The following is a 26,962-nucleotide window of genomic DNA, read 5'->3' as shown; positions in this document are numbered from 1 at the left end:
GTTATATCCTCACATGTCTCATCCATGGTTTGGATGAGTGTGGTCTGCTGGTAAGGGTTACGCTCATAGACCTTCCACCTCCAGGCAGAAAATAACCCAGAAATGGGGAGTATGGTGGCAGGAACATAGTTTGGAATTCTGGATGTGCTGCAAACCACTCTCGCACAACCACTGCGTGATGGAAATTCACATTGTCCCAAACTATGACAAATGTAGTTGCTGCATGTAGTTATACGAGGCGATTGTGAAGCACATCCAGGAAATGGAGATGGTGAGCAGAATTATATGGCCCAATGACTGGGTCTCTGGCCACAACACCATTGTCAGAAATTGCTGCACACATGGTTCTATTTCCACCACGCTGTCCGGGCACATTGACAGTGGCTCGTTGTCCAATGATATTTCGACCCCGTCGTCGACGTTTGGCCAGGTTGAAGCCTGCCTCATCCATGTAGATGAATTCGTGGTGGTTGACCCCCGCATCCAATTCCATCATTCTCTGAACAAGGATAATGCATGTGATTCTGCCGTATTACAATCACAGAGCTTGTCCATTGTACTGTAGAACAATGACCACTAAGCAAAAGAATATGCACAATGATGCAAAATTATGTACCACCAAGCACCACCGTGTTCATCCCACCACTAGAATACTTGCAACATTACTGTATACTCATTTGAACATATTCACGTCGTAATGCCCTGACTCTGTCATTTCTTTGGAAAGGAACCAAATATATCTACTTCATAGATATTTGGTACCTTTTTAAAATGCGTGCTATGGTGGTAGTACTTATGGTCTCATGAACATCTTTTAACCCCCTATTTAAACCCCAAGCCTTGAGTTTGCTCTCTGTCTTGTGTTTTTTGTTTTCCACCATCCTCCCCTCCTTCCCCACTATGCTTTCCTCTTCTATTTGGCTACTCCACCTCTGCAACTGCGCCCTCCTCTACAACTGCGCCCTCCCTACAACTGCGCCCTTCTCTACAACTGCGCCCTCCTCTACAACTGCGCCCTCCCTACAACTGCACCCTCCTCTACAACTGCGCCCTCCTCTACAACTGCACCCTCCTCTACAACTGCGCCTTCCTCTACAACTGCACCCTCCTCTACAACTGCGCCCTCCTCTGCAACTGCGCCCTCCTCTGCAACTGCACCCTCCTCTGCAACTGCACCCTCCTCTACAACTGCGCCCCCCTCCATATATATTTTCATATTATACTTTTTTTTACCATACTAACTATTGCATCAAATAGCCTTATAAAAACAATTTGTGCGGCAGAGTTCGCTACTTTACACTCCGCCAATTTTGCGCTGTGTCAGTTGATTTTCGACTGGGAATGCCTGGAAGTAATTTCCATGTATAGTGTAGTGGCAGAATACATTGCAAAATGAAAATAAAGTCTGCAAAAACCATTGAAAACCATGGCTATAACTCCTTTGAGACTCGTTTTGTGACGATTGATCGCTATAAAAGATATAATACTAAAAGAATCTTAAAAAATGTAATGATAAGAAGGTATTCTCAAAATGGAACTTGACATAAATGGGTCTGACTTCATCGCTCATTGGAAATCCACTCAGCGCACAAAGTAGTCATGAAAGTATACTGTTGTATTGCATATCATGGTAAAGCATAGGAAATGCATAATGAAAGCATGGTAAAGCACAGGCATGCACTGGTAATCACTGAAACGTATGACAAAGCATTATAAAAACTTTGGTTGACCATGGCAAAGCGTGGGGACAGCATGGTTGACTGCAAAATTACCCAACCAATTTCCTTTTACATGGGAGCACCTGGCTGTAAGGTAAAGCTGTCGTCTCTCTGCTTTTTGTACAATCCTGAAGATTTGGCAAATTTCAGTAGCTATTGTGCTGTAGAAAGTACCTCTTGCTCCAAATTAACCGAAAGTGCCACACGTAATTTTTTTACTAACCACACCAGCCACCATTTTAACAAGTCGGTTATTTTTAGTTTGTGCAAGTTTCGTTTTTGATTTCTCAGCTCTGTTCAGTAAATAGGGTCCTTAGCTTGAGTAATAGTAATCTAAAATAAACAGTGTGTGGTCTAAGACTGTGGATCACTTGAATATAAATACAGTACTCCTCATTTTTTAATTGATTGATTGAATATGTTGGTCAATACATCACCACTGGGGGAAAACACCAGCAAGATTACCAGTTACTGATTAGATCATTAACCCAAAATGCATCTCCTATTGGTCATTTTCATAATGTTCTCATTAGAAAAATCCACCTTGACAGATTTAAAATGTAATGGTATAAACATATTATAAACATACAGGGGGGTGGGGGAGGGGGGTTGACTTTAAACCATATATATTTTCGTATTGTAATTTTTTTTACCATATTTACTAACTATTGCATCAGATAGCCTTATAAAAACAATTTGTGCAGCGGAGTTCGACTGGGAATGCCTGGAAGTAATTTCCATCATAGAACTTTTTGGAGACCTTTGTGAAATAAGTTGGTGGTCACAGCCCATTTACTCAAGGAGAGGCATTGGAAAATCCCCACCATAACTGTCTGCCACTTATTCACACTGTTTGCTATAGCAATGTTTAGAACCACGTTTGAATGGATCAGCAGAATGTGCAGGACTGACGCACAATGACTGCAGCCTTTGATGTAGTGTCCATTGTTGATAACAGGAAAACGATTCAAGTCAACTCACACTATCTTTCTTTCACTAAAGTTTAATACAGGAACATACAATACAGTATCTGTAACTTCATGTCACAAATGGTAAAAGGTAAAACTATAAATAACAAGTTTCCTAAAACATTTGTTAACTCTTAGTAATACTTTTATTAGATATTAGTTCTTGTCTTTGTTTGTAAGTTTTAAAGTGGAAGTCTCCAGAACCAAACAAAAAAGCTTTATCGAAAGCCTCTTTATACTGATGCATGGTGTTCGCTCTTTCCAAATCTGTAAAAGACAAATAATAAACAATATTACATTTCTAGACAATATATGTGGATGCTTCCTTAGTTTGCTAAATGCAACCTTTTTAAAGACACATTTCAAGGCTAATGTAAAATTAATACTTGCTTTGTCAAAGGCTGACAAAATTGGCCAATTTCCTACAAATAGGATGCCAGAATGAGTTATAGTAAATATTTATATATTGTTATTCCTTTCCAATTCTGCATGACTGCACTCTAACAAAACAAAGCCAACACAGTGATAAGTTCAATTTAGTACAATCGTTTTTGTGTTAATGTTATGTAAACTATATTGTCTTCAATCAGACAGTTTCCATCATATTATAACATTTAACACAATTACTAGTTCAAATACATTATTCTGTTTGAGTTTGGTAAAAAGTATAATGTATTGATCTGAAGATGCAGGATTTACATTTAAAGGGTCACAACTCATTTTAAAGGGGTGGAGAATTTGTTTATGGTTTGCAGTGCGCAGGTGTATGGGTGATGCAGTGCTCAAGACAAGACAACAAAGTACTGGTGAAATTATGGTTTATTTTGTAATACAAAGTCTGATGACAACAGTAAACAATAATAATAACAGGCAATACACGGGTTCAGTCCTGAAATAATAGTCCCGGTATTTAAAAACCCACAATTAACACAAACACAATCACAAGTCCACAGTGAGTGCTATACTGTTTGTAGTGCAAATTCAGTTAATCGTGACACAAGTGCAGTGTTGTCCCGGTTTGGTGCTGGCCTTTAGTGACGGCTCCAGATCGTGTTAGCCGTCTAATAACAACAAACAAACAGTTTTTAGACACGACAAAACAAACAAAACACTCATGATTACAATACAGTTCTCCTTCCGGTTTAGTGTTAACCATAACAAAGGAACAGATCACCTCGCTACATCCCCTGATATACCGTCAATCACGCCCCCTTGGTTAACGATTGCAACCGCTCCTCCAATCCGCGGCTGCCACATCATTTTCCTTCCAGGTCGATGAATTAGTGTACCGTAGCTCCGCCCCCTTTCTAAATGGCCGACTTCGACCTAATCCTGGGAATGAATTGTCCAGCCATCCAGTCCAGGGCACTCTGTTCCCTTTACACAGCGCCCTCACAGGTCAGGAGGGAGATTATCACCAAGAAGCATTTTGTCTCTGTCACATGCATGTATTTCGATATTGATAATATCAAGGTCTTCCAAAACAAAGAAAAATGTGATCACACAATTTAGGGCTGTGTTCGAAGGTTTGTTGAATGCAAACTGTGCAAGCGACTGTTGATGTATCATGGAAGCACAGCCAATCTCCAGGGTCACTTGACAAGCGTAAGTTCCTATTATTATTATTATTATTATTATTATTATTATTATTATTATTAGTAGTAGTAGTAGTAGTAGTAGTAGAAAAATGTGACACTGACTTATAACCTGCTTGGAAAAGTGACTGTTAAATAAAGCTTTGTCCGCTACAGTTGGTGCTGCTGCAATGCAAGCTTACTGTATTCAGTATATGGCAAGCAGCATCAATTACCTGTACATAAACAATGTGTACTTTTATTTTTAATTAAATTATAAAAAACATGATTATTGTTCAATATAACATATTTTAATGACACCTCTAAAAGTATTAAGTACCTGTCATACCGAATTTTGCATTATTTTGAGATGTGTTTTGATGTTTTTATACTGTCTAATAAGTACATCTTGTTTATAATACCGAAAGTTTACATTTAAACCACAGTGATGAATAAATGAATAATAGTGTAAGTAATCACACTGACAAAATTCAATGAAACGCCGACGCATGCGCATATCTTGAAATAATGTAAAATTCGGCACGAGACCGACAACATTTTACGGCGGCCAATAGTGCCAAACTTAAATGCAGCATGCAAATAGCGTTTGGTACCAAAATAATAACCGTGTGGAAATTAGAACCGGGGATCGGGGACTAGGGATTGTGTATTCAGAACCGGGGATCTGGGATTTTTAAAAAACAGATAAAATAGATTTTCAGTGGTGGTTCGTAATCTCTGGTTCTAATTCCCATGCGGTTAAATATAACTTAGAGTGTGTGGTGTTTCTTTTCTGACAAGACTGACAATGATTGGTATGTATAGGGTTTATTGTATCTTTTTATAAAATAAACTTGATTATACGATAGTATTATAGATTATAGCAGTATTAGCGAGCGCACGAAAATTATTATTTGTTTTAATCCCACGATACCGCGATATGGAAATTATTATCGCTATTGAACAATATTGATAATATCAAAATATAAAAGAGAAGGTTGGTACAGGCTACTTTAAGACAAGTAGTTCTGTGCCCATTAAACATTGGTGAGTTGCATTTTTACTGTACTGTCTTCAATTACAGACTCCCACCTGCCCTTGCCCTTTTTGTTAAAACAGGAAATAAAACCCCTGGTAAAATTATTTCAGAAACGCCTACAAGAGAACCACAGGATTCCCAGAAACTGATTTCGAACAAATATTACATACAGTGATCCTGGAACCCTGTACAGCACTGACACTGTGGTTATGCAATCCGTTCCAGATGTGTATTTGCTGTTCATACCACTGATAAGTGTAACAATATGTGAAAACGTGAACACTATGTCATTCTACCAACGGCTCATACCAGCAGCATCAAACTATAACATTGTCATCGACTAGCTCCATAAACAAAGCAATAAATAACTAAAACGTTCACAGATATCCAGTGATTTCAAAATACATGCCTGTGGCAGTGTGTCCCGCCCGTGTGTATTTTGTGTTACGTGTTGCGTGTGGTATGTTAATGTTGGTGTATAGGTATTGGTGCACGGGATATAAATTGGTCTGTGTAGCACGAGTGATTTAAAATATATAATTGTATTTAGACACGAGGATGGAGCAATCACTTCACGTGCAGATTAAAAGGGGTATTTGTATGTGAGCACAGGGAAGTTCACAAATTAGTACACGTGCAGATGTTCCGAGATTCCAAATTGAATGATTGATTTGCAATCCATTCTCGGTACACCTGCATAAAAGATGCAGTGTTTCACTCACTCGAGGTTGGGTGTTCGGTGAGTAGAGAACGGGAGAGAAAGTCGGGAGTAAGCGTTAAAAGAATAATTAATTAATTAATTAATTAATATATTAATTAATTATAGGACGACAGACGTTTGTAAATAACTTATATTGACATGCCTAGCATGTAAACGTACCTCCGCATGCAGACTGTTAAGATCAACAGCAAACCAATAAGAGGCTTGTCAGACTGCATGTGAGGTAAGATTATTTTGAAGCCTTGGCTGTTACCCCTTTAAACTTGGGAGATACTTTTATCATGATATACAACAGAATATTTTGTTTAAACTTCTTTCCCAGGAAGTTGCATTGGTATTAACATTGAGCAGTTCCACAAATCTAAAATTAGCTCACAACATTACTGGCAAAAAATACCTGCATTGCCTACACTGTGTAAACTGACACTGTTAACAATACAGAATGTATTTCCTGTTGCTTTGAAAACCTGTTCAAATTTTTAGCGTGTTACACCTGAAAGAAAAGTATGTGACTAATGCTAACTTATATAGTATATGAAATGGGTAAACATCGAGTACTTGCACAACAAAAAAATACATTTTTTGTTATTTCGTAATCAAATTTTTTTTTTTGAGTTAGATAAAAAGGAAAAAAGGAAATTGGACACTCACTGCTGAATTCATTCAAGATGCAGCATTGAGGTCATTAATATGCCAGTGAATGTCTGCTGTGATATATGTTTTAATAATATGTTGAGAGAGTTAGAAGGCATAACTCCCAGAATGCAATTCAGCCTGCTTACCCACTTTCTTTCTTGATTCCTACATTTAGCTCAGTAAATACAGTAACTCTTTGCAGATGTTCCTCAGCACCTCCAGCAGGTCCTAAACAATAAACCATTGTAGTTAGTTAGAAAGTTGGAAAAGAAAATCCAATTTTTCATGAATGTAAATACCCTGAAATGCCATTTTCATTTTTATGAGTTTAGCAATAATTCTGAGTGATTCTGGTAAGGTTGCTCCAATATTGCGTCCTGATCATTTTTTAGGCATCTGTCTTGAGCTGTTTTGGAGACCTGCCAGTCATTGAACAGAATGTATCATTTCATTGTGACCCTTACTCTTTTTATTATTGTACGTTAGGGTCCCATGTTGAAAAATATATGACCCCATTAACTTGGGGATAAGGTTAGGGTAACGGTTAGACTTTGGTTTTCCCATTCCACCCTGAAGCCCAAGTTGATAGCTACTTGGAATCCAAACATATGCATGATTTACAGTAATTCATGTAATGCAGATATTTTAAATACAATACCACAGACATTGATTCATATGCTTCTGTTACTTTACATGCTGAGTACTACAATTCATTGTATGGTGGTCTATTAGATAAGCCTCACTTAATAGAATGCTGTTGATAGAGATCTAAAGCCAGTCATCACATTACTACAGTTTCTAGGTCTATGCATTGGTTGAGTTCATATTGACTTGGTTTTATCGGCCTGTTTATTTGCTTGAGCATCTTACTCATTGGAAATGGAAAGCAAAACCTTGGTTACCGCTCCATTAAAGTACTGTATAACTAAAACTGTTCAAACATGAGAAAATGAGCTGGAAGAGCGTTTGCTGCAGATTTCCACAGAGTTCTGCAAATTTCCAAGTTCCACCATTTCCTGTGATGGTATATACTGTATCTATAGTCTATTGACACATGCTTTGTTCTCCAGTTCCTTCATATCCTGTAAATCAGCTTACAAAAATTCAACCTAATTCCTTTCTTGCTCACTCACATTTGAGCATGCTATCTTTAAAGATGGGGTGATATTTATCATATAAAGAATATAATTCACAGTTCAGAGATGGCTGTGTAATTATTCATCATTCATACAAGGAAGTTCTTGTTTATTAAAAGGTTTCACCAGGAAAATCCCACTGAAACAAACACAACATCACATTTTTGGGAGTCCTTGGGGGAATCTCATAAAGAGGAAATGGTGCACAAACACTTGCTATTTCATCAAAAGCAAAACAATGTACAAGCTAAGAATGGTTAGCTGAGAAAATGCACCAGTTTGAACATGGCTTCAAGTGCTTGCACAAAACTATCTGCTTCTTTTCATCACTGCTCTAGAAAAAGGAGGCCATTGGACATTGAACACAGTACTCTAAGTGGGCTCTCATCAGTGCATTATACAACCTCACCATAACCTCCTAAGGATGTGTGTACGCTACCTGCGATATACTCAATCATTCTGTTTGCATTTTTGATTACTTCCTCGCACTGTGTGGTTGCTGATAGCAATGAGTCTATTACAAACACCAAGGTCTTTCTCTTTCTAGTTCTATCATCCCTTTTGGTGTTTTGCGTTTACACTTGTGACCTGCATATCACACTTTACATTTGTTGACATTGACGTTTATTTGCCACATTTCTGACCACTTCTGCATGTAGTTTAAATCTTTTTGGATTTCGTGGGTGGCTGTAAGCATGTCCGACTGAGCTACGAACACACTCTCAACCAATGCATAGACATTGAGAGGAGAAATGTACTAAACAATTATCAGTCACAAGGAAATTCCCCTGAGTATTTTGCAATAACATACCTTTTGAATGCAAACATTTAAATTTAGATTTCTTCCAAAACCTAATATATATAAACGCTACCAATCCACAGATCACGAACGCTGTCAGCAAGCTCCACAGAAATATAGACCCCGCCACTGCATCTTCACTTTCATCTGTTTCCATCAAATCTGCAAAACCAGGGTACATATAGTACAATCAAACTCATGTTGTGGCAATCAGTGGTTAAATCTGCTGGATACTTTCTCTAAAATTGTTGCTTGCATTACAGCTTGATAGCAGTTATTACACTCTTTGAGCAAATTGTGGTGATATGATAATATGTATTTTCATACCTTTAATTAGCTTTAGTTCCTCTTATCACTGACCCAGTGATATTGCTTAGGTCTTTTCAGTTGAAGTTTAGCACCCCAATGTTCTCTGCAATTCTATGCCCCTCAGTTTAGGTAAAGTAGAATGTTACAGTGTGTGTTAAGTGGAGATGGGCTATTATGGGTAATTTCAGAGAATGTTTTTAATTATGAAATTGTATTTGAAATTAAAAGTTACCCCTCACAATGAAAAGGGCAGTGGAGATGGTTCACGTACCACAAGATACACTCAATAAATTGTTCTAAAAAGTTCCATAGCAAGTTTCAAACTCTAAAATGACATACAGAAAGCTGATCTATAAAGGAACCAAAGTACACCAAACTGCAGATCTCCATAACCTGTAATTTCCAAAATATGAGGTCACCATGTTTTGGCCTAATAATGCAAACTTTAACAACTTTCTTAATTACTTTTGTTATGAATTAGATTAATCTTCGGTTTTCGACACAACAGCAACGTGACCTTGCATATTTGCCACAGTTAACGTTTACAACAGGTAGAAGTATTTTTGCTTGACTTGATTAGTAAAAAACAGTACCTGCAACATAAAGGAAAGCTGAAGAGTTTTCATTCACTGTGTCATTCCGGAAAGTGCATGTGTAGTTCTCATTATAGCTTGTGTTTAGCTTAATTACACTGGTTACAATGTAGAGTCCATCCGCAGATACTCCATGGGTGGTGTTTGCAGCACTAAGAGGATGGCCTTTCCCATCTCTCCAGATAACTTCAGCCAAGGGAAAGCCTTCAGCCTGGCACCTCAACCCAATGTATCTCCCTGATGCAGACAGCTTATTTGTTACCTTGGTCTCTATATTTCTATAGGAAGCTAAAAACATATGCATGTTCAGTATGTCGTACATACATAAACACTAGCCAAACATCCAGTGTTTTTTTTTTTTTATATTAAAATGAGATAGGGGTGTCACAATACTTTTTTGTATTTTTAGTTTTTATAAACAGTGGTTTGCATGACAACCACAAGGCCACTAGTTTATGCCTTGTGATTGCCATGATGCCTGAACAAATACCACTAAACCCAGTGTGAGAGACAAGGTAATGGGTTCACAGCAATAAGAAATTAGAATTTTGAACCTGGTTGCTGATAAGTAACACTTTTATAAAAGCCAACAGATACAATGTTTTTGCTCTCAGCCAGAAACTTGCTATATTTTTAAATATATTGCAGGAAACCACAAAGACAAGGTTCAGTAAATTACATAACCATGTCATCAGTTTTATAGAGAAAAGTGTGACATTTATAAAAATTTTAGGGGAATAGTCACATACAGTAGATATGTTCTTACCTTTAACACTAAGGGTGGCCTGTTTGTAGTCAGCCCCTCCCATTTTGATGAGGCACCTGTATGAGCCAGAGTCAGAAATCTTAACATTGGAGATCTCCAGCTCTGCCCGCCCCTTCCTGAGCAGGTCTGGCTTCATATGGACTCTCCCTTTATATTCAGGGTGCTGTGATTGCAGGTCCTGGTTCCCATTTAACAGCGTATACACTTCGTACTCCGAGCCATTAGATAGCATGCGGTGCCAATACACATTTATACTGTCCAGACTGCCTCCTGTCGGGAATCTGCACTCCATTTTGACAGTGTTTCCAAACTCGGCAAGATACAAGGTTTTAGCCATTTCCACAGTGAATAGAGCTGGAAAGAAAGTATTTTAAACAAAAAGTGTTCATTTCTTAAGCACTATAAATGATGATTAGATACAGTAGATATAATTTAGTAATATTTACAACATGCACTTTGTAATCAATTGTCATAATGTAAGGATGGAACTCATTCTTTGTATTAGACTGAAAATGGCATAACTGTTGCTTTCTAGATACTATTTTCTGCGATTAAAAGTAAAAGCAATTGTTATCATGCAGTTAAATGTAGTTATCAATCAACAGTAGAACAACATATGGTGAAAAGGCTAATCGTGACCAAATTCTCCAACAGACTGATATATCATTTTCACGGCACAATTATTATTATTTTTATTTTTGGTGGTAAATACCAGCATTTTTATGCACACAGTTCTAATTAAACAAAGGCTACCTATTTCATTTATATATAGTGCATCACAGAGATAATCCCCATAATATTTTATATATGTACAGTGTCCTATGGTTTATATTTTATTGTTGGTCTGCAAACAAAATTGTATTCTATAAGGATCAAGTGTAAAGCCAATTAAACGGACATGCATGTTGCCATACCTGTACTAAAGGGATAGTGTGTGACCAACAACAGCACTGGTAGAAATGTCCTCCACATATTGGAAGCAAATCCTACTGACAATGAAAAACATTGAAATCAGCATCAGAATGTACACCATTTTGCACAATGTAATATATACAATATGTAGCTCTGTGTGCTTTCTAAAGATGTGCTTTAATAAGAACTGTACTGAACATGGGGGGGGGGGGGGGGTCGGGGGGGGGCAAGATGATGGATATGCGGAAAGTTTCTTATAGGGCTTTAAGTTAATCAGGTAAGGATTTGTTTGCCAGCGTAAAATACATACATCTTTTGTTATGGTAAATTATCTATAATGCACAGTACACTTTCAAAGATTAGCTGTTCTAAGAAAATACATCCTCTTTGATATAAGAGCTACTTGTGTTCTTAGATTGGTATTTTTACATTTCATAAAACGCGTTCTCCGTTTTAATTGGTTAACAGTTCTTAATTATTGCAAGGCAAGCAGAGTTAATTTGAGTGTCAAGAAAGCCAAAAGCCTCTGAAATACACTGACTAACATTAAAAAGAAGATATATTACCAGATATAAATATATAAAGTAATATGACTGACTTTTACAAGTAATTACAACATCAAATGACAGGACAAAATTTGACTATTTTTTTCAACTTCACAATAAAAATAATGAAATAAAAAAACTTAAATGTTTTTTATGATAGTATTGCACCAGAAACAGAAGTTCCCATGAGGTCTATATTTAGATACAATGTACCTTTCAGGGGCAGTGCTAACGTTTTCTTATTCCCTGGACCTTGACATGATGAGCTATAGAGCCCTATACCTCCCTGCTGGCTGCAACTTCTCAAAATCTAAAAACAATGAATACATGTATTTTAATAAAAGTCAGCTAGTACACAATGCTATTCAGAATTACCTTTAATTACAGAATAACAATAAATTACAGAATAACATACAGTCATGATAACATACTCACAGCATTTAAAAATGTGTTGTCCTTTTAATATAAAACATTATTTTGTGAGCAACCTACAAAAAAATGGCAATTATTTGGGTTTCTTTGCACAAAGACTGAAACCCAAACTAAGAATGTTTTAAGTTGTTATTTTTTTTACTACCTACTGAGTAAATACGTGACGTGGCTGTAAACTCTTGCTTTATATAATTATATATTCACTACAATTAAGACTAATTCCTCAAGACATTTTTCTAATTTATTAATTTAGATAAAATTATTTTAGTAAGTTGCAGTCCATCATTGTGCTTTTAAATTGGGAAATTCGAGTGAAAGGGGGTTTATTTTAGTAAAATAAACCATTAGTAATTTCAGTCATACGCTTTTCAAAAAATTGAAGACACCTATCAGTGTTTCATAAAACACATTTTCAGAGCGTTATTAAAACTACAGAAAATAAAAACAACATTTAGAAATACAGTTTATATGACAGTACCTACTCTGCTTTTACATGCCACCAAATCCCTTCACCTTGTTGTAAAATAACTACAGCTCCCATGATTCCCAGCACATGACTCGGATGAAACGTCACTCTGAGAGGCGGGGCCACAGAGCTTGTTGCTGCTATTGGTGCCTTCATTTGTCAGTCAGTAAAATTCCTGCTGCGACGGCGGCTGGCAGTTATTTTAATTTTCAGCGGTGACTCATCAGACAATTCCGGTTGATGACGTATACTTACGACAGCAGCTTCAAGGTATACCACATGTATAAACAAATACTTCCAACTTTAAGTGCCGGATCGCTCTGCCAGCTCTACACCACTAAATACATCTGACACTTTTCCCTGGTGGCCAGGCCTGAAACCCTATTCATGGTGGGGGCCCGAGCCCCGAAGCCCCCACGTGCTTGGCACCTATGGTACTGAATATCATATTCCTAAAGTTTTAACATTTACCTCACTCAAACAATAATTCAATAAACAGCACCAGCCACATTCTCACGAGCTGTCTGGCAGAGACGACCTACTAACACCGCCTCTGCCAGACCACATTTAAATCAATAAAATAATAAAAAAAACAGTGTGCTTTTAACTAAACACAACATACATTTATTTTTAAAATCATAATACATTGTTTTTCTAACTAAACACAAAATCCATTTAAATCATAACACATTCACCCGTTCTCAAGCAATACATATATTTACAAGATATTTACAAGCAGGGCTTTGCCCTGCCCCCTCATTATGTGCAGGGCTTTTCCTCTGCCCTGCCACACTCAGGTGTGGAAAAAGTATTCAAACGTGTAACTTGAGTAAAAGTTCTGTTACTTGGAAAAAATGTAATTAAGTAAAAGTCAAAGTATCCTTCTAGAAAACTACTTGAGTAAAAGTACAAAAGTATCATATCTTAAAAGTACTCAAGTATCAGAAGTAGAAATTAGCCGCCCTTAAATTCTACCCATGGAAATCTGCTGTTACCCTGAGTTACACACCAAGTATATTTATCAGGGGGCACCACTATTTTACACAAACCTATATTAATATACATTGAACTCTCAAATCAGGAATTAAAATTAAAATTTGAGTCACCCTTTATCCATAAATAAAACACAATTCATGAAACAATTCTAGGATCAAATGTTAAAAAGGTGAAATCCTGTTTTGAAACTGCTTGTAGATTCCCGTTACTCTCCTAAACTACTAAATGCATCCACCGCAGCTAAACAAGAGGGACCACAATAAACACAGATGAGTTAAATTACTCAAAAGCAGTGGGTGCGTTCACGGAGATCATTCTGCGCAGATTCTGTGCAGAATCTGACCTATTAATTAGCCAATGATCTTCTAAGAATTGGTCAGATTCTGCACAGAATCTGCGCAGAATTATCTCCATGAACGCACCCAGTATCATCATCTTCGTTGGGGATTTCGTTGTGTTTGTTGATTGGTTATTTTAAAATTCCAATTCTGCTGGGGGCCCTACGCTATAATATAATTTGCGTATAGGTTTATCCGGCCCTGGTCAACAGGTATATTACAGACACATTAAAACGTTAGGTTACTTACCGTAACCCTGGTTCCCTGATAGAGAAGACGACCACCAATGACATTACGTATGGGATATGCCTGCCCATTGGGTAGGTATCGCTGAGCTCTCTATACCAGAGCTGCCGATAGGCCCCTTCCTGAGATGATGCACTCTGTCCCGCCCACCGAGGGGATAAAACTCTCATCCAAAGGAAGCCATTTCTCTTTTTCCATCGAACCCGTGAGGACGACCGATGCGACCTCGCGGTTGGTGGCCGTCTTCTCTTTCAGGGGAACCAGGGTTACGGTAAGTAACGTAACGTTCACTTTCAATTTGAAGATGACCACCAATGACATTACTTATGGGATAATGTATATCAGACCATCAAAAGGGAGAAGGAACATCAGCATATGAGAGACGCACAAGCACTGTCTGACCCAGAGGTTAGCGGTGTGAACTTACACCCTCAAGGACCCTTATGCCTACAGTAGGCAAGGCAGGGTCTACCACATTAAGACGGTAGAACCTGGAGAAAGTATGCGGCGTAGCTCAGCCAGCTGCAGTACAAATATCAGACATCGAGGCACCTCTGAAGAGGGCCCAAGATGTAGCCAACCCTCTAGTGGAGTGTGCATCTACCCTACCGTGGGGGCAAGTCAGCACTATTATATGCAGTTGAGACAGTATCCACAATCCAATGTGACAGACGCTGCTTAGAGAGGGGTTGTCCTAGGGTCCGTGTCCTGTGACAGACAAAGAGCTGGTCAGATTGACGCACAGCTCTTCTCCTATGCACACAGCATCTCAAATCCTGCACTTGGCAGAGGAAATTCAATCTCTCATCCTCTGTTGAAGCAAACTGAGGTGGATGGAAGGACTCCAGTTCCACAGACTGATTAATGTGGAAGGCTGTGATCACCTTGGGGAGGAAAGCAGCGTTGGTGCGCAGAGACACCCTGCTGCCATCCTCCCAAATACGCATGCAGGAGCTGTGCACACACAGCGCCTGCAGCTCATTGACCTGCTTAGCGGAGGTGATAGCCAAGAGGAAGGCTGTCTTCATAGACAGGTGCTTCAGCTCTATGGAGTTTAAGGGCTCAAACGGGGTCTTCGTGAGAGCCTCCAGTACAATATTAAGGCTCCATTCGGGGAGAACAGTCCTCCTAGGAGGGTGTAATTGCCAAGTGCCTTTAAGGAAACGGGTAAACAAAAAATGCGCACCCGGAGACACTGAATCTACCGGGGGCATGGCAAGCAGAGATAGCCGCTAAATACACCTTCAAGGTGGAAGATGACCTACCAACATCAAGCAGTTGTTGCAGAAACTGTAAGATGACAGGCATAGGGTAAGATAAGGGGTCATGGCCTCTAGCCAGACTCGAAGCCTGGAAATACCTCCACTTATTGGTGTACAAGGACCTAGTGGAGTGCGCCCTAGCGCTCTGCAACGTACCTACAACCGCATCTGATAGCCCTAGGGCTAACCAGCGGCCCCTTTCAGGGGCAAAACCCTGCCCAGTTCCGGGTGCCAAAGAAAGCCTTTCGCCTGATTGAGGCGATCCATGCAAAGTGGAATCTCCCAGGGCTGGCCGTGCAATAGCTGGCAGAGGGTCAAAAACCAGGCTCTCCTGGGCCTCTTGGGGGCCACTAGGAGAAATTATGCTTTCTCTAACTGGACTTTCTCGAGAAAAGCTGGGAGCAGTGGTATAGGCGGGAAAGTGTACAAAAACGCTTTGGGCCATTCGTGCGCTAGGGCATCTACACCGAGTGGACCGCCTAAGCAGTGGAGGGAGTACCATAGGGAGCAATGTCTCTGCCGAGGCGAAGAGATTGACCTGCACCTTCCCGAACACTTCCCAAAATGCGCTATCCACTATCTGAGGTGGAGTTGCCACTCTGACGGATGCGGACTGCTCCTGGAGAGGAGGTCCGCTGCCCAGTTCACCGCTCCGGGAATGTGCATCACCCATAGGGATAGCAAGTTCCTCTGAGCCCATGTCAATAGCCTGAAGGCCATGCGATGCAACCTCGGGGACTGTAGGCCACCCTGGTGGTTGACATACGCCACCACTGTCATGTTGTCCTTCTGGATCAACACATGCGTACCGCTCAGAACTGGGAGAAAATGGTGGAGAGCAAGGGATACCGCTTGCAACTCCAGTATATTTATGTGCAGGGATGTCCAGCGGTCCGGCCAGGATACGCATTCTCCTCTGCCTTCCCAGACCTCTTCCCAACCCAAGTTGGAGGTGTCTGTCGTCACCACTTGGTGATTCAACACTACTCCCACTGGCACACCTTTGCACAGGTGAGAGGTCGTCCTCCACCAGTGTAGGGCTGCCGAGTACGCATGAGACACAGTCAGCCGACGGTGTCTGTTGTGTTTGGCATTGAGGTGGAACGCATTGAGCCACGCTTGTAGCGGGCACATGCGACGCAGAACCAGCTGAATGGCCAATATGGCTGCGGCCATCAGACCCAATAGGTGACCTGCGATCAGGGGAAACAGGGAGAGGCAACCCTGGATACCTGCAACTCTGTCATCCGACAGGTATGCGCGCATCATAATGGAGTCCAGCCGGAGCCCCAAGTACGTTGTGTACTGCACCGGTGTAAGCCAACTCTTTGCATCGTTGATGGTAAGGTCTAGCCTCGCCAGATGCTCTATCACAACCGCCATGTGGGCCACTGCTCCCTCTCACGACTGAGAACAGAAAAACCAGTCATCGAGATATTTTATTGCTCTGATCCCTTGCAGCCGCAGGGGAGCCAGGATAGCGTCCACGCACTTTGAGAACGTACGAGGATCTAGGGAGAGGCCGAATGGCAGCACAGCAAACTCATAAAAGCTTCCTTGAAAAGAGAAGCGGAGATACTTTCTGTGCTCTGGACGAATGGGAACGTGAAAGTATGCGTCCTGTAAGTCCACGTGGTGAACCAGTCGTCTTCGAATTGAAAGGGAACTACAGATTCAAAGGAAGCCACATACAGTCTGCATTGCCAAAAACTCAATCTTTGAATTTCTAAAATATTTTCTAACATGACATGAGACTATATGACATTACAGTATATAGGGTGGAATTTCTCAAAGATTAATAAGAACAACCCCAATGCACAGTTGTTGACAAACAAGGTGAAATGTTATGTATTGACCATATATGAATATGAAAGTCACTGCTGTGGTTTGTTTTGGGTCTGTAAAAGAAAAGCAAAAGGGAATCCCAGTGATAGAAATGGAACTGGAACTGCTGCATGTAGCTACATTAGCCGTTGTTAACTGATGTTATACACAATTCAATTTAAATGCATGCATGATTCAACACATTATTAATCCAGCATTCTCCAGAACCTTATGTAAAGACTGCCTTTTACCGTTGAAAAAAATGATTCTACTTTCATGCACTATCCACTCCACACCTGCACCCCAATGGCCTCACATAAAGATACAAACAAGAAGAAATCAATTTGTCTTACTTTGATCTATTCTTTTAATAACATCTAGTAATGTGTTCTGCATGGATCAGCCCAAGTGTTTTCGTTGTATTTCCACTGAATTGCAGCGGGATTCTTTTGTTATTCACGATGACTTTATCCAAACTAGTTTATATTTGATTTACAGTGTTTAAATAATGCAGGAAAAAGGCATTTATAATACAAAAAAATCACCTCAATTTCTGCTAAGGGGTGGATTTGATCAATTTATACCGTGCCAGGATAAGACACTGCTGGATTTTATTGTAGCATTAAAGAATAAGTAGCGTGGTTCCGAAAAATACAGTGTATATGTCCCCACGTGTTGCTACAACTATTTAAATAATGCACCTGTGGCAGAGCAAGAGCTCTGCCTGTAAACAGTGTGGGAGAGAGAGAGAGAGAGAGAGAGAGAGAGAGAGAGAGAGAGAGAGAGACACACACACACACACACACAAACACACACAAATGCTCCTGTATTTTTATTTAGTGAAAGACTTGGGTGAGGGATTTTCTGTTCCATTTTGTTTGCACAACTTGTTTTTGTTTAACCTTTTATTGTGGCTCAGTGAGCTGTGTTTTTTGTTGTTAATTTTGATTTATGAAAATAAACCTGCAGTTCTGAAGTTCAGTCTCCTTTCTGCCTCCTGACTACCTTAGACACTCGGACACTCTACCACACGTGGTTTTAGAGATGGGATTTAAGCGTCACAGAGCAGGAGGAAAAGGATTGTTTGGTTTTGTTTGTTTGTGTAAAAATGGGAAACAAGAGGTGGTGGACCCAAGACCCCAGAACAGGGCCACCCAAGGATTGGCAGGTGGAGCAGGACCAGTGGATGGCTGAAGGGGCTCCGTGGTGTGGCTGTTGTGCGGAGTTTGGACATGTGGATGAGGACTGTCCATATGAAGACCTGGGCTTCCATGCAGCCTATGCAAGGGGGAAGGTGGCAGATGCGGGCAATTGATTTTGGCTGCAGGACCAACAACCACTGTCACCTCCCAAACTAAAGAAGTCCCAGCTGCCATCCTTAAAGCCAGAGATGTTTCCCTCTGCCTCCTAAGCCACCAGGAGCAGTGGTTTGGATGCTTCATCTGTGCAGATGTCGTGCACTATATAGTGTGCTGCCCCCTCCAAGGTGAAAAGGAGTTGCCACCTGCCCGGAAGAGCAAGAAGGGGAGGAGAAAGCTAGGAAGGCAGCCTCGCTGCCTCCAGCACGAGAGGGAGAAACCCCACAGTCTCCAGCATGAGAGGGAGAAGCCCCGCTGTCTCCAGCGTGAGAGGGAGAAGTGCTGCGGCCAGTGGAGTTTACAGGACAACAGCCGGGCCAACCTCAGCAGGCACGGCATTTGCATGTCTGTGTCCGAAGTGCCCAACGCTGCCTCCCGAGGGTTCGGCGTCGCCGTCACTTCCCAAGGGTCCGTCGCTGCCGTTGCCTCCCGAGAGTCCGCCGCAGCTGTCACCGCCCGGGGATGCCTGCTCGTCATTACCCGGAGATTTACTTCAAGCGGCAGTTTTGCTGCCAGAAATTAAGAACATAAGAACATAAGAAAGTTTACAAACGAGAGGAGGCCATTCAGCCCATCTTGCTCGTTTGGTTGTTAGTAGCTTGATGAGATTCTGATCCCAGAATCTCATCAAGCAGCTTCTTGAAGGATCCCAGGGTGTCAGCTTCAACAACATTACTGGGGAGTTGGTTCCAGACCCTCACAATTCTCTGTGTAAAAAAGTGCCTCCTATTTTCTGTTCTGAATGCCCCTTTATCTAATCTCCATTTGTGACCCCTGGTCCTTGTTTCTTTTTTCAGGTCAAAGAAGTCCCCTGGCTCGACATTGTCTATACCTTTTAGGATTTTGAATGTTTGAATCAGATCGCCGCGTAGTCTTCTTTGTTCAAGACTGAATAGATTCAATTATTTTAGTCTGTCTGAACCTGGTGGCTAGCACGACGGACGAAATTGAAATGGTGGAAATGACAAATGACTGCTTCCAAACGCAATTTGTCAAGGCACCGACTAGAGGGGAGGCATGCCTTGATTTAGTCTTTTCAAATAACAAAGACAGAATAACTAAAACAGAGATCAGAGAGCCATTGGCAAACTCAGACCACAACATGGTCTCATTTGAAGTATTTTTTAAAACCCCAAAAGCAATGACTAAAGCTAAGGTTTACAATTTTAGAAAAGCAAACTATAAAGGTATGAAACAGACTAACAGAAGTAGATTGGAGTAAAATAGAGAAAACATCCACAGAAAAAGGATGACTGTTTTTTAAAAATGTAGTACTAGAGGCGCAAAACAATTACATCCCAAAAGTAGACAAATCTAAATCTAAAACAAAATGGCCAAAATGGTTTAATAGATCAATTAAAAAAAATATTCAGTGAAAAATGGCACTTTACAGAGCATTTAAAAGAGACCAAAAACAAAGTACACAGAAACAGTACTTGGAACTGCAAACACAAGTCAAAAAGGAAGTTAGAAAGGCCAAGAGAGAGATAGAAATCAGTATTGCTAAGGGGGCTAAAACCAATTCCAAAATGTTTTCCAATATTATAACAGCAAGAGAACATTCAAAGAGGAGGTTAAATGTCTAAGAGACACAAAATGCAAAATCATAGATGAAGGAAAAGAAAATAGCAAATATATTAAATGATTACTTTTCACAGGTTTTTACAAAGGAGGACACGGACAATATGCCCCACATGTCGACCTGTTCCTATCCAATTTTAAATAACTTTAGCATAACAGAGGCAGAAGTGTTAAAGGGACTAAGAGCTCTTAAAATAAACAAATCCCCTGAGCCGGATGAGATCATCCCAATAGTACTCAAAGAAATGAAAGAAGTTATTTACAAACCGCTAACCAAGATCATGCAACAGTCTCTTGAAAAAGGGGTAGTACCGACAGACTGGAAAATTGCAAACGTAATACCGATCCACAAAAAGGGAGACAAAACCGAACTAGGTAACTACAGACCAATAAGCCTGACTTCTATTATATGTAAACTTATGGAAACTATAATAAGATCTAAAATGAAAAATTACCTATATGGTAACAATATCCTGGGAGACAGTCAGCATGGTTTTAGGAAAGGGAGATCGTGTCTAACTAACCTGCTTGACTTTTTTGAGGATGCAGCATTGATAATGGATAATTGCAAAGCATACGACATGGTTTATTTAGATTTCCAGAAAGCTTTTGACAAAGTCCCACATAAAAGATTAATTCTCAAACTGAACGCAGCAGGGATTCAAGAAAATGCATGCACATGGATTAGGGAGCGGTTAACATGTAGAAAACAGAAAGTGCTGATTAGAGGAGAAACCTCAAAATGAAGCGAGGTAACCAGTGGTGTATCACAGGGATCAGTATTAGGTCCTCTGCTATTACTAATCTACATTAATGATTTAGATTCTGGTATAGAAAGCAAACTTGTTAAATTTGCAGACAACACAAAAATAGGAGGAGTGACAAACACTGTTGCAGCAGCAAAGGTCATTCAAAATTATCTAGACAGCATTCAGAACTGGGCAGATACAGGGCAAATGACATTTAATAGAGTAAAGTGTAAAGTACTGCATGCAGGCAAAAAAATGTGCAATATAAATATCATATGGGAGATACTGAAATTGAAGAAGGGATCTATGAAAAAGACCTAGGAGTTTATGTTGACTCAGAAATGTCTTCATCTAGACAATGTGGGGAAGCTATAAAAAAGGCCAACAAGATGCTCGGATATATTGTGAGAAGTGTTGAATTTAAATCAAGGGAAGTAATGTTAAAACTTTACAATGCATCAGCATGAAGTTTTAACATCTACTCTCGTGTAATGGAAATCATGAAGATCTGGATACGTCCAGTGACTGCTGTGAATAGTGCAGCTGGCAACAAGGGAATGACCTCGTGACAGCCTGGAGAGACAGCTGACAGGAGGAAAGAGACCCCATTGGGGCTGGTAAGGGTTAGCTACCCTTGTCGGCAGTACCCAGCTCTGTGTTAACAGGATGCTAGAGACACCCGCCCAAGGCTTCTAAGAAATTAAAGGGAAAAATACCCCTAGAGTCTGCGAGAGCGGGGGCGGAAGATGACTCAATGTTGGACAACACGGTTAACGACTTAGGAACGGAAACGGAAATGAGTTTGGAGAGTACTTCACAAAAGACTAGTTCAAGATCTGCAGTTAGCAAAGACATGGAACTCCAGGTTTGTGTCTGCAGCTGGAGCAAGGCGACAACGGTCAGGGGTTTGAAGATTCATCAAGGGAGAATGAAATGCTTGAGGGAGAAGGGACAAGGGCCTCGCATTGATCAGTACATCTTAAGAAGTCAGTCAAGTCAGTCGAATGAAATCCAGCGACAGGAAGCAAACCACAGTTCGCAGGATATCAGCACCCCTGTCATAGACGTGAAGAGGACTTACATGGACACAGTTAGTGATGAACCTAATGATCCTTGTGAACCCGGTCAGACAAACCAACATAAGAGAGAAAAGAACCTCGACGGGCACAAACCTGGAGTTAAATGGCCAAGAGCTTGTGAGAAAACTGTATGGGACACAGTAAACACAGATCTCTGCTTTGCATTGGAAAGGTTAGGTGGAACAGTTGAAAAGAAGCTGGATAAAATTGGGGACATCATCTGCGCATATGGAAGCGAGAGGTTTGGAGCTGAAAAAGGAAGGAAAAAGTACAAACTTTTCCTGGAAAGTCTAGCAGGAGATTGAACGCTTAGTTAGAGAAAGGAGACAGCTGAGGAAGCAATGGAGAAGAGCAGAACAAAGTCAGAAGGAGGGACTCAATCTTTTACAAAGGGTCATAAAAGATAAGCTTGCAACATTGCGCAGAGCTGAGCGCCTACGGAAACGCTACAAAAAGAAGGAGCGTGCGAGAACTAACTAAAGACCCATTCAAATTTGTAAAGAAGTTATTCACCAGTGAGAAGAATGGCACACTAAAAGCATCTAAGTTTGAGCTGGAGAGATATTTGGAGGAAGCACATACAGATTCAAAAAGGCAGGAGCCTATGTCAATTCCTTCAGACATCCCACCAGAATACCAAATGGAGGACTGTGCACCTAAGTGGAAAAAAGTAGAGCAAGCTGTGAAAAAAGCAAGGGCTTCATCATCACCAGGGCCTAATGGTGTTCCGTACAGAGTGTACAAGAGTGCTTCAGGAGTTCTACGAATCCTGTGGAAATTGATGAAAGTGGCATGGGAAAAACAGGTTGTACCAAGAGCATGGCGCCGAGCAGGTGGAGTCTTTATACCTAAAGAAAAAGATTCTACAAGCATCAGTCAGTTTCGCACTATTTCCCTATTAAACGTAGAAGGCAAGATTTTCTTCAGCATTATTGCTCAGAGATTGTCAACTTACCTATTAAAGAACTGCTTCATTGACATTTCAATACAAAAAGCGGGCATTCCAGGTTTCCCAGGATGCTTAGAACACATCGGTGTGATCTGGCAACAAATTCAATCAGCTAAAAAGGAGAGGAAGGAGCTCCATGTGACATTCCTGGATTTGGCTGATGCATATGGTTCAGTGTCACATGAACTTCTTTGGGCAGCATTTGATTTTTTCAGTGTACCGATGACAATAACAAATTTAGTGAAAGCCTAATTTGGAGATTTGCAATTTAGTTTTTCAACTTCAGAATTCAGCACTACATGGCAATGCCTAGAAGTTGGAATAATGGCAGGATGCACCATTTCTCCACTGGCTTTTACCATGGCAATGGAAGTAATCATTAGGGCATCAAAATGGGTAGTGGGAGGAGAGCGTTTGGCTTCTGGAATGCGACTACCACCAATTCGAGCATACATGGATGACATGACAACCATGACTACAACAGTAGCCTGCACTAATCGGTTATTGGGCAAATTAACCAATAACATTGAATGGGCACGAATGCAATTCAAGCCCACTAAATCAAGGAGCATCTCTATAATTAAAGGTAAAGTAGTAGATAAAACGTTCTTCATTAACGGTGAGGCAATACCAACAGTGTCTGAGAAGCCAGTGAAGAGTCTTGGGAGATGGTATGAAGGGGATCTAAAGGACACAGTTCGTGTGGGAGAAGTTAGACAACAAGCAGTGGAAGGGTTGAAGAGCATAGACAGCAGTGCTTTACCAGGCAATCTAAAACTCTGGTGCTTTCAGTTTAGTCTACTGCCGAGGTTGCTGTGGCCACTGACTGTGTATGAGGTTTCTTTGACAACAGTAGAGAAGCTGGAAGCCTTAATCAGTTCATACATCAGGAAATGGTTGGGAGTTCCATGCTGCCTCAGTAGAGTGGGACTTTATGGTAAAGGAATACTGCAGCTACCAGCATCTGCTTTAACCGAGGAGTTTAAGTGCGCCAAGGTCAGACTAGAAATTACATTGGTAGAGTCACGCGACAAATGCGTAAGGGAGGCAGCACCTGTGCTGAAAACTGGAAGTGGGTGTCAAAGAAAGCTGTGGAGGATGCAAAGGCTGCCCTTCGAATTGGTGATATCATGGGGCAAGTTCAGCATGGAAGAGGGGGTCTTGGTCTCAGTTCAGCTCCTCCTACATGGCACAAGGCAGCCCCAGCTCAACGGAGGAAGATGGTAGTCAACGAGGTGCAAAAGCAGAAGGAGAGGATAAGGTGTATAAAGGCCATTTCCCAGGCCAAGCAGGGAGAATGGATGAGATGGGAGAGTGTGGAACAACGCAAGATTTGCTGGCAAGACCTATGGTCATTGGAACAGAGCAGGATCAGTTTCCTCATCAGGTCAACATATGATGTTCTCCCATCACCACAGAACCTAAACCTCTGGGTAGGAGAGGATCCCTCATGTCCTTTGTGTTCATCACCTGCAACATTAAGGCACATTTTGACAGGATGTAAGGTGGCTCTTAGCCAAGGACGGTTTACTTGGCGCCATGACCAGGTGCTGCGATGTTTGGCCTTAGCATTGGAAGACAAGCGTAACATGACCAATAAGTTGCCACCTGTTCCATCAAAACATTACACACAAAAGACAACATTCCTCCGCCCAGGAGAGCAACCACCAAGAAAAGGTGTTAAAACCAATCCTCGCCCAGGACAACTGGAAACTGCAGATGTTGGTCAACGGCTTATTTTTCCACCTGAGATTGCCACCACTAACCTTGGACCAGATATTGTCTTGTGGTCTGGATCAGCACGCCTTGTTCACCTGGTAGAGTTAACAATGCCATGGGAGGATGCTGTAGATGAGGCGTACGAGAGGAAGAAACTGCGGTATGCTCAGCTAGCCACTGAAGCGGAACAGCGAGGATGGAGAGTCCGGGTTTACCCAGTGGAGGTGGGTTGTCGAGGATTTGTGGCACACTCTACAACCCGGTTTCTCAGAGACGTCGGATTCAGTGGCCAAGAGTTGCATCGCACAGTGAAGAACTTATCTGAAGCAGCAGAGAGGAGCAGCAACTCGCTGTGGTTGAGACGGAAAGATTCTGGCTGGGGATCTCAAGCACAATAAAAAGAAAGAAACGCTGATGTACAGGTAAGTAAGCTGGGCTGAGTTGAGTGGGGGACAGAGGGGGGTGATGCTGGGACGCCAGAATCACCGTCGAGCCCTCTTGAGGTGTCGTGGGCTAGTCGACGAAACACCGAGGATGGAAGGTGCCCACTTGAAGACCCCAGAGATGTACCCTACTTAGCTCAATCCAGACGGTTGTCATGCTGATGCGCTGGGGAGACCGCACTGTGGTTGATCCCTGGAGCCAGCATCGCAGCCGTTGTGTGTGCTGATGCGCTAGGGAGGCAAAATAAGCTGATCCCTGGAGCGAGCATTACACTTCAGCCATCAACACCTGACAGAAGGATATCTACATCATCATATGGAAGGAAGCGCAAATGGATGGAGACACCTATGGATCACATTAGTTTACAGTAAAGCTACGTCTTAGTTGGTGCTTATCTTGGCGAGAGCCAAGTTCAAATCAGCATGAAGTTTTAACATCTACTCTCATGTAATGGAAATCATAGTAAGACCTCACCTAGAATATTGTGTTCAGTTCTGGTCACCTCGTTACAAAAAGGATATTGCTGCTCTAGAAAGAGTGAAAAGAAGAGCGACCCAGGGGACTTTTTTTTACCTGAAAAAAGAAACAAGGACCAGGGGTCAGAAATGGAGATTAGATAAAGGGGCATTCAGAACAGAAAATAGGAGGCACTTTTTTACACAGAGAATTGTGAGGGTCTGGAACCAACTCCCCAGTAGTGTTGTTGAAACTGACACCCTGGGATCCTTCAAGAAGCTGCTTGATGAGATTCTGGGATTAATAAGCTACTAACAACCAAACGAGCAAGATGGGCTGAATGGCCTCCTCTCGTTTGTAAACTTTCTTATGTTCTTATGTTCTTATGTTCTTATGACTGTAACCACAACAAATGTAATTGTCACAGTTCATGGTATTTGACTTGGTTGAGAAAAAAGGATCCTCTAATGTTTGCATACGTTTCCTTTCCATCGCACAAGAAAGTGAAAAAGGCACTGAAGCATCAGCAGCAGTTATTTGTTTAAAACTTTCGTTTGTGACAAATTACAGAGCAAGACAGCACCACAGTTACATTTAAATAACCTACAATTCATTGTTAAATGACGAAAAAAATGTTATTTGTTACTGTATTCCCTCAGTTTGCAAATACCTGCACAATTCATTGACATACAATAATAATACATCTGCACTGTTTCTCATCACTAAAAATCTGAGATGCACCACATGTTTTTTTTAATAACACTAATGCGATTTGTGTGTTTAAAACAGCTGCTATTTTGGCATTTTTTAATGTGTTAATAATTACCTACCTATGATAACAGCAAGGCCTATCCCTGTTCAAAATTATTTTTATGCGTTTTTGATCAAGGTTGCAGGCTTGGCAGCCCCAGGCATTGCAGGCCCTCGGGAGGTGACGGCAGGAGTTGAACCTCAGAAGGCGACGGCTGGGGCTGACCCTCGGGAGGTGACCACAAGAGTGGGCCCTTGGGAGGCGACAGGAGGAGCGGGCCCTCTGGATGTAGCTCTTCTGGTGGTGGAGGTGGGGGCAACAGGTAGCCTCCCTCTGGTGATGGAGGTGGGAGCTGCACGTAGTCTCCCTCCAAAGCTGGAGACAGCGCGGCGTCTCCCTGTAGCTGGAGGAGGGGGAGTTGACTGGTATGTGCCCCCATGCCCCGCAGGTGGGGCACCCACTTGAGACCATGAGAAAGCAGAAGTAGGCGTCCCAGCCGCTCTCCTGCTGGGTAGTTGGCAGGGGCGCGCAGTATTCCAGCCATAGCAATAGTGGCACTGGACACAGCGTGGATTCTCCCAGTAGCGCTGGACCGC

The 26,962-nt window shown here is 41.3% G+C and overlaps 1 protein-coding gene across 4 annotated transcripts in view; it reads right to left on the bottom strand.

Annotated features, from left to right (window-relative positions):
• Window positions 1-2,735: 2,735 nt before the first annotated feature.
• LOC117408826 (programmed cell death 1 ligand 1-like) overlaps window positions 2,736-26,962 on the bottom strand; it is a 35,290-nt gene continuing 11,063 nt past the window's right edge. The window contains exons 2-7 of one of the 4 annotated variants that reach the window (XM_034014163.3): window positions 11,174-11,245; window positions 10,260-10,613; window positions 9,494-9,781; window positions 8,604-8,753; window positions 6,803-6,884; window positions 2,736-2,953 (exon numbers count right to left, since the gene is read on the bottom strand). In XM_034014163.3, the coding sequence (XP_033870054.3) occupies window positions 2,920-2,953; window positions 6,803-6,884; window positions 8,604-8,753; window positions 9,494-9,781; window positions 10,260-10,613; window positions 11,174-11,231 (966 nt within the window). In that variant the 5' untranslated portion in view covers window positions 11,232-11,245 and the 3' untranslated portion in view covers window positions 2,736-2,919. Of the gene's footprint in view, window positions 2,954-3,496; window positions 3,748-6,802; window positions 6,885-8,603; window positions 8,754-9,493; window positions 9,782-10,259; window positions 10,614-11,173; window positions 11,249-26,962 lie in introns of those variants that run through there. The other 3 variants (XM_034014160.3, XM_034014159.3, XM_058997306.1) reach the window with 3 other exon arrangements.

This window comes from Acipenser ruthenus, chromosome 2 (assembly GCF_902713425.1).
Source record: "Acipenser ruthenus chromosome 2, fAciRut3.2 maternal haplotype, whole genome shotgun sequence".
NCBI classification, from domain to species: Eukaryota; Metazoa; Chordata; class Actinopteri; order Acipenseriformes; family Acipenseridae; genus Acipenser; species Acipenser ruthenus.
The sequence above is the reverse complement of the archived record's forward strand: the minus strand, read 5'-3'. Positions and strand labels throughout refer to the sequence as shown.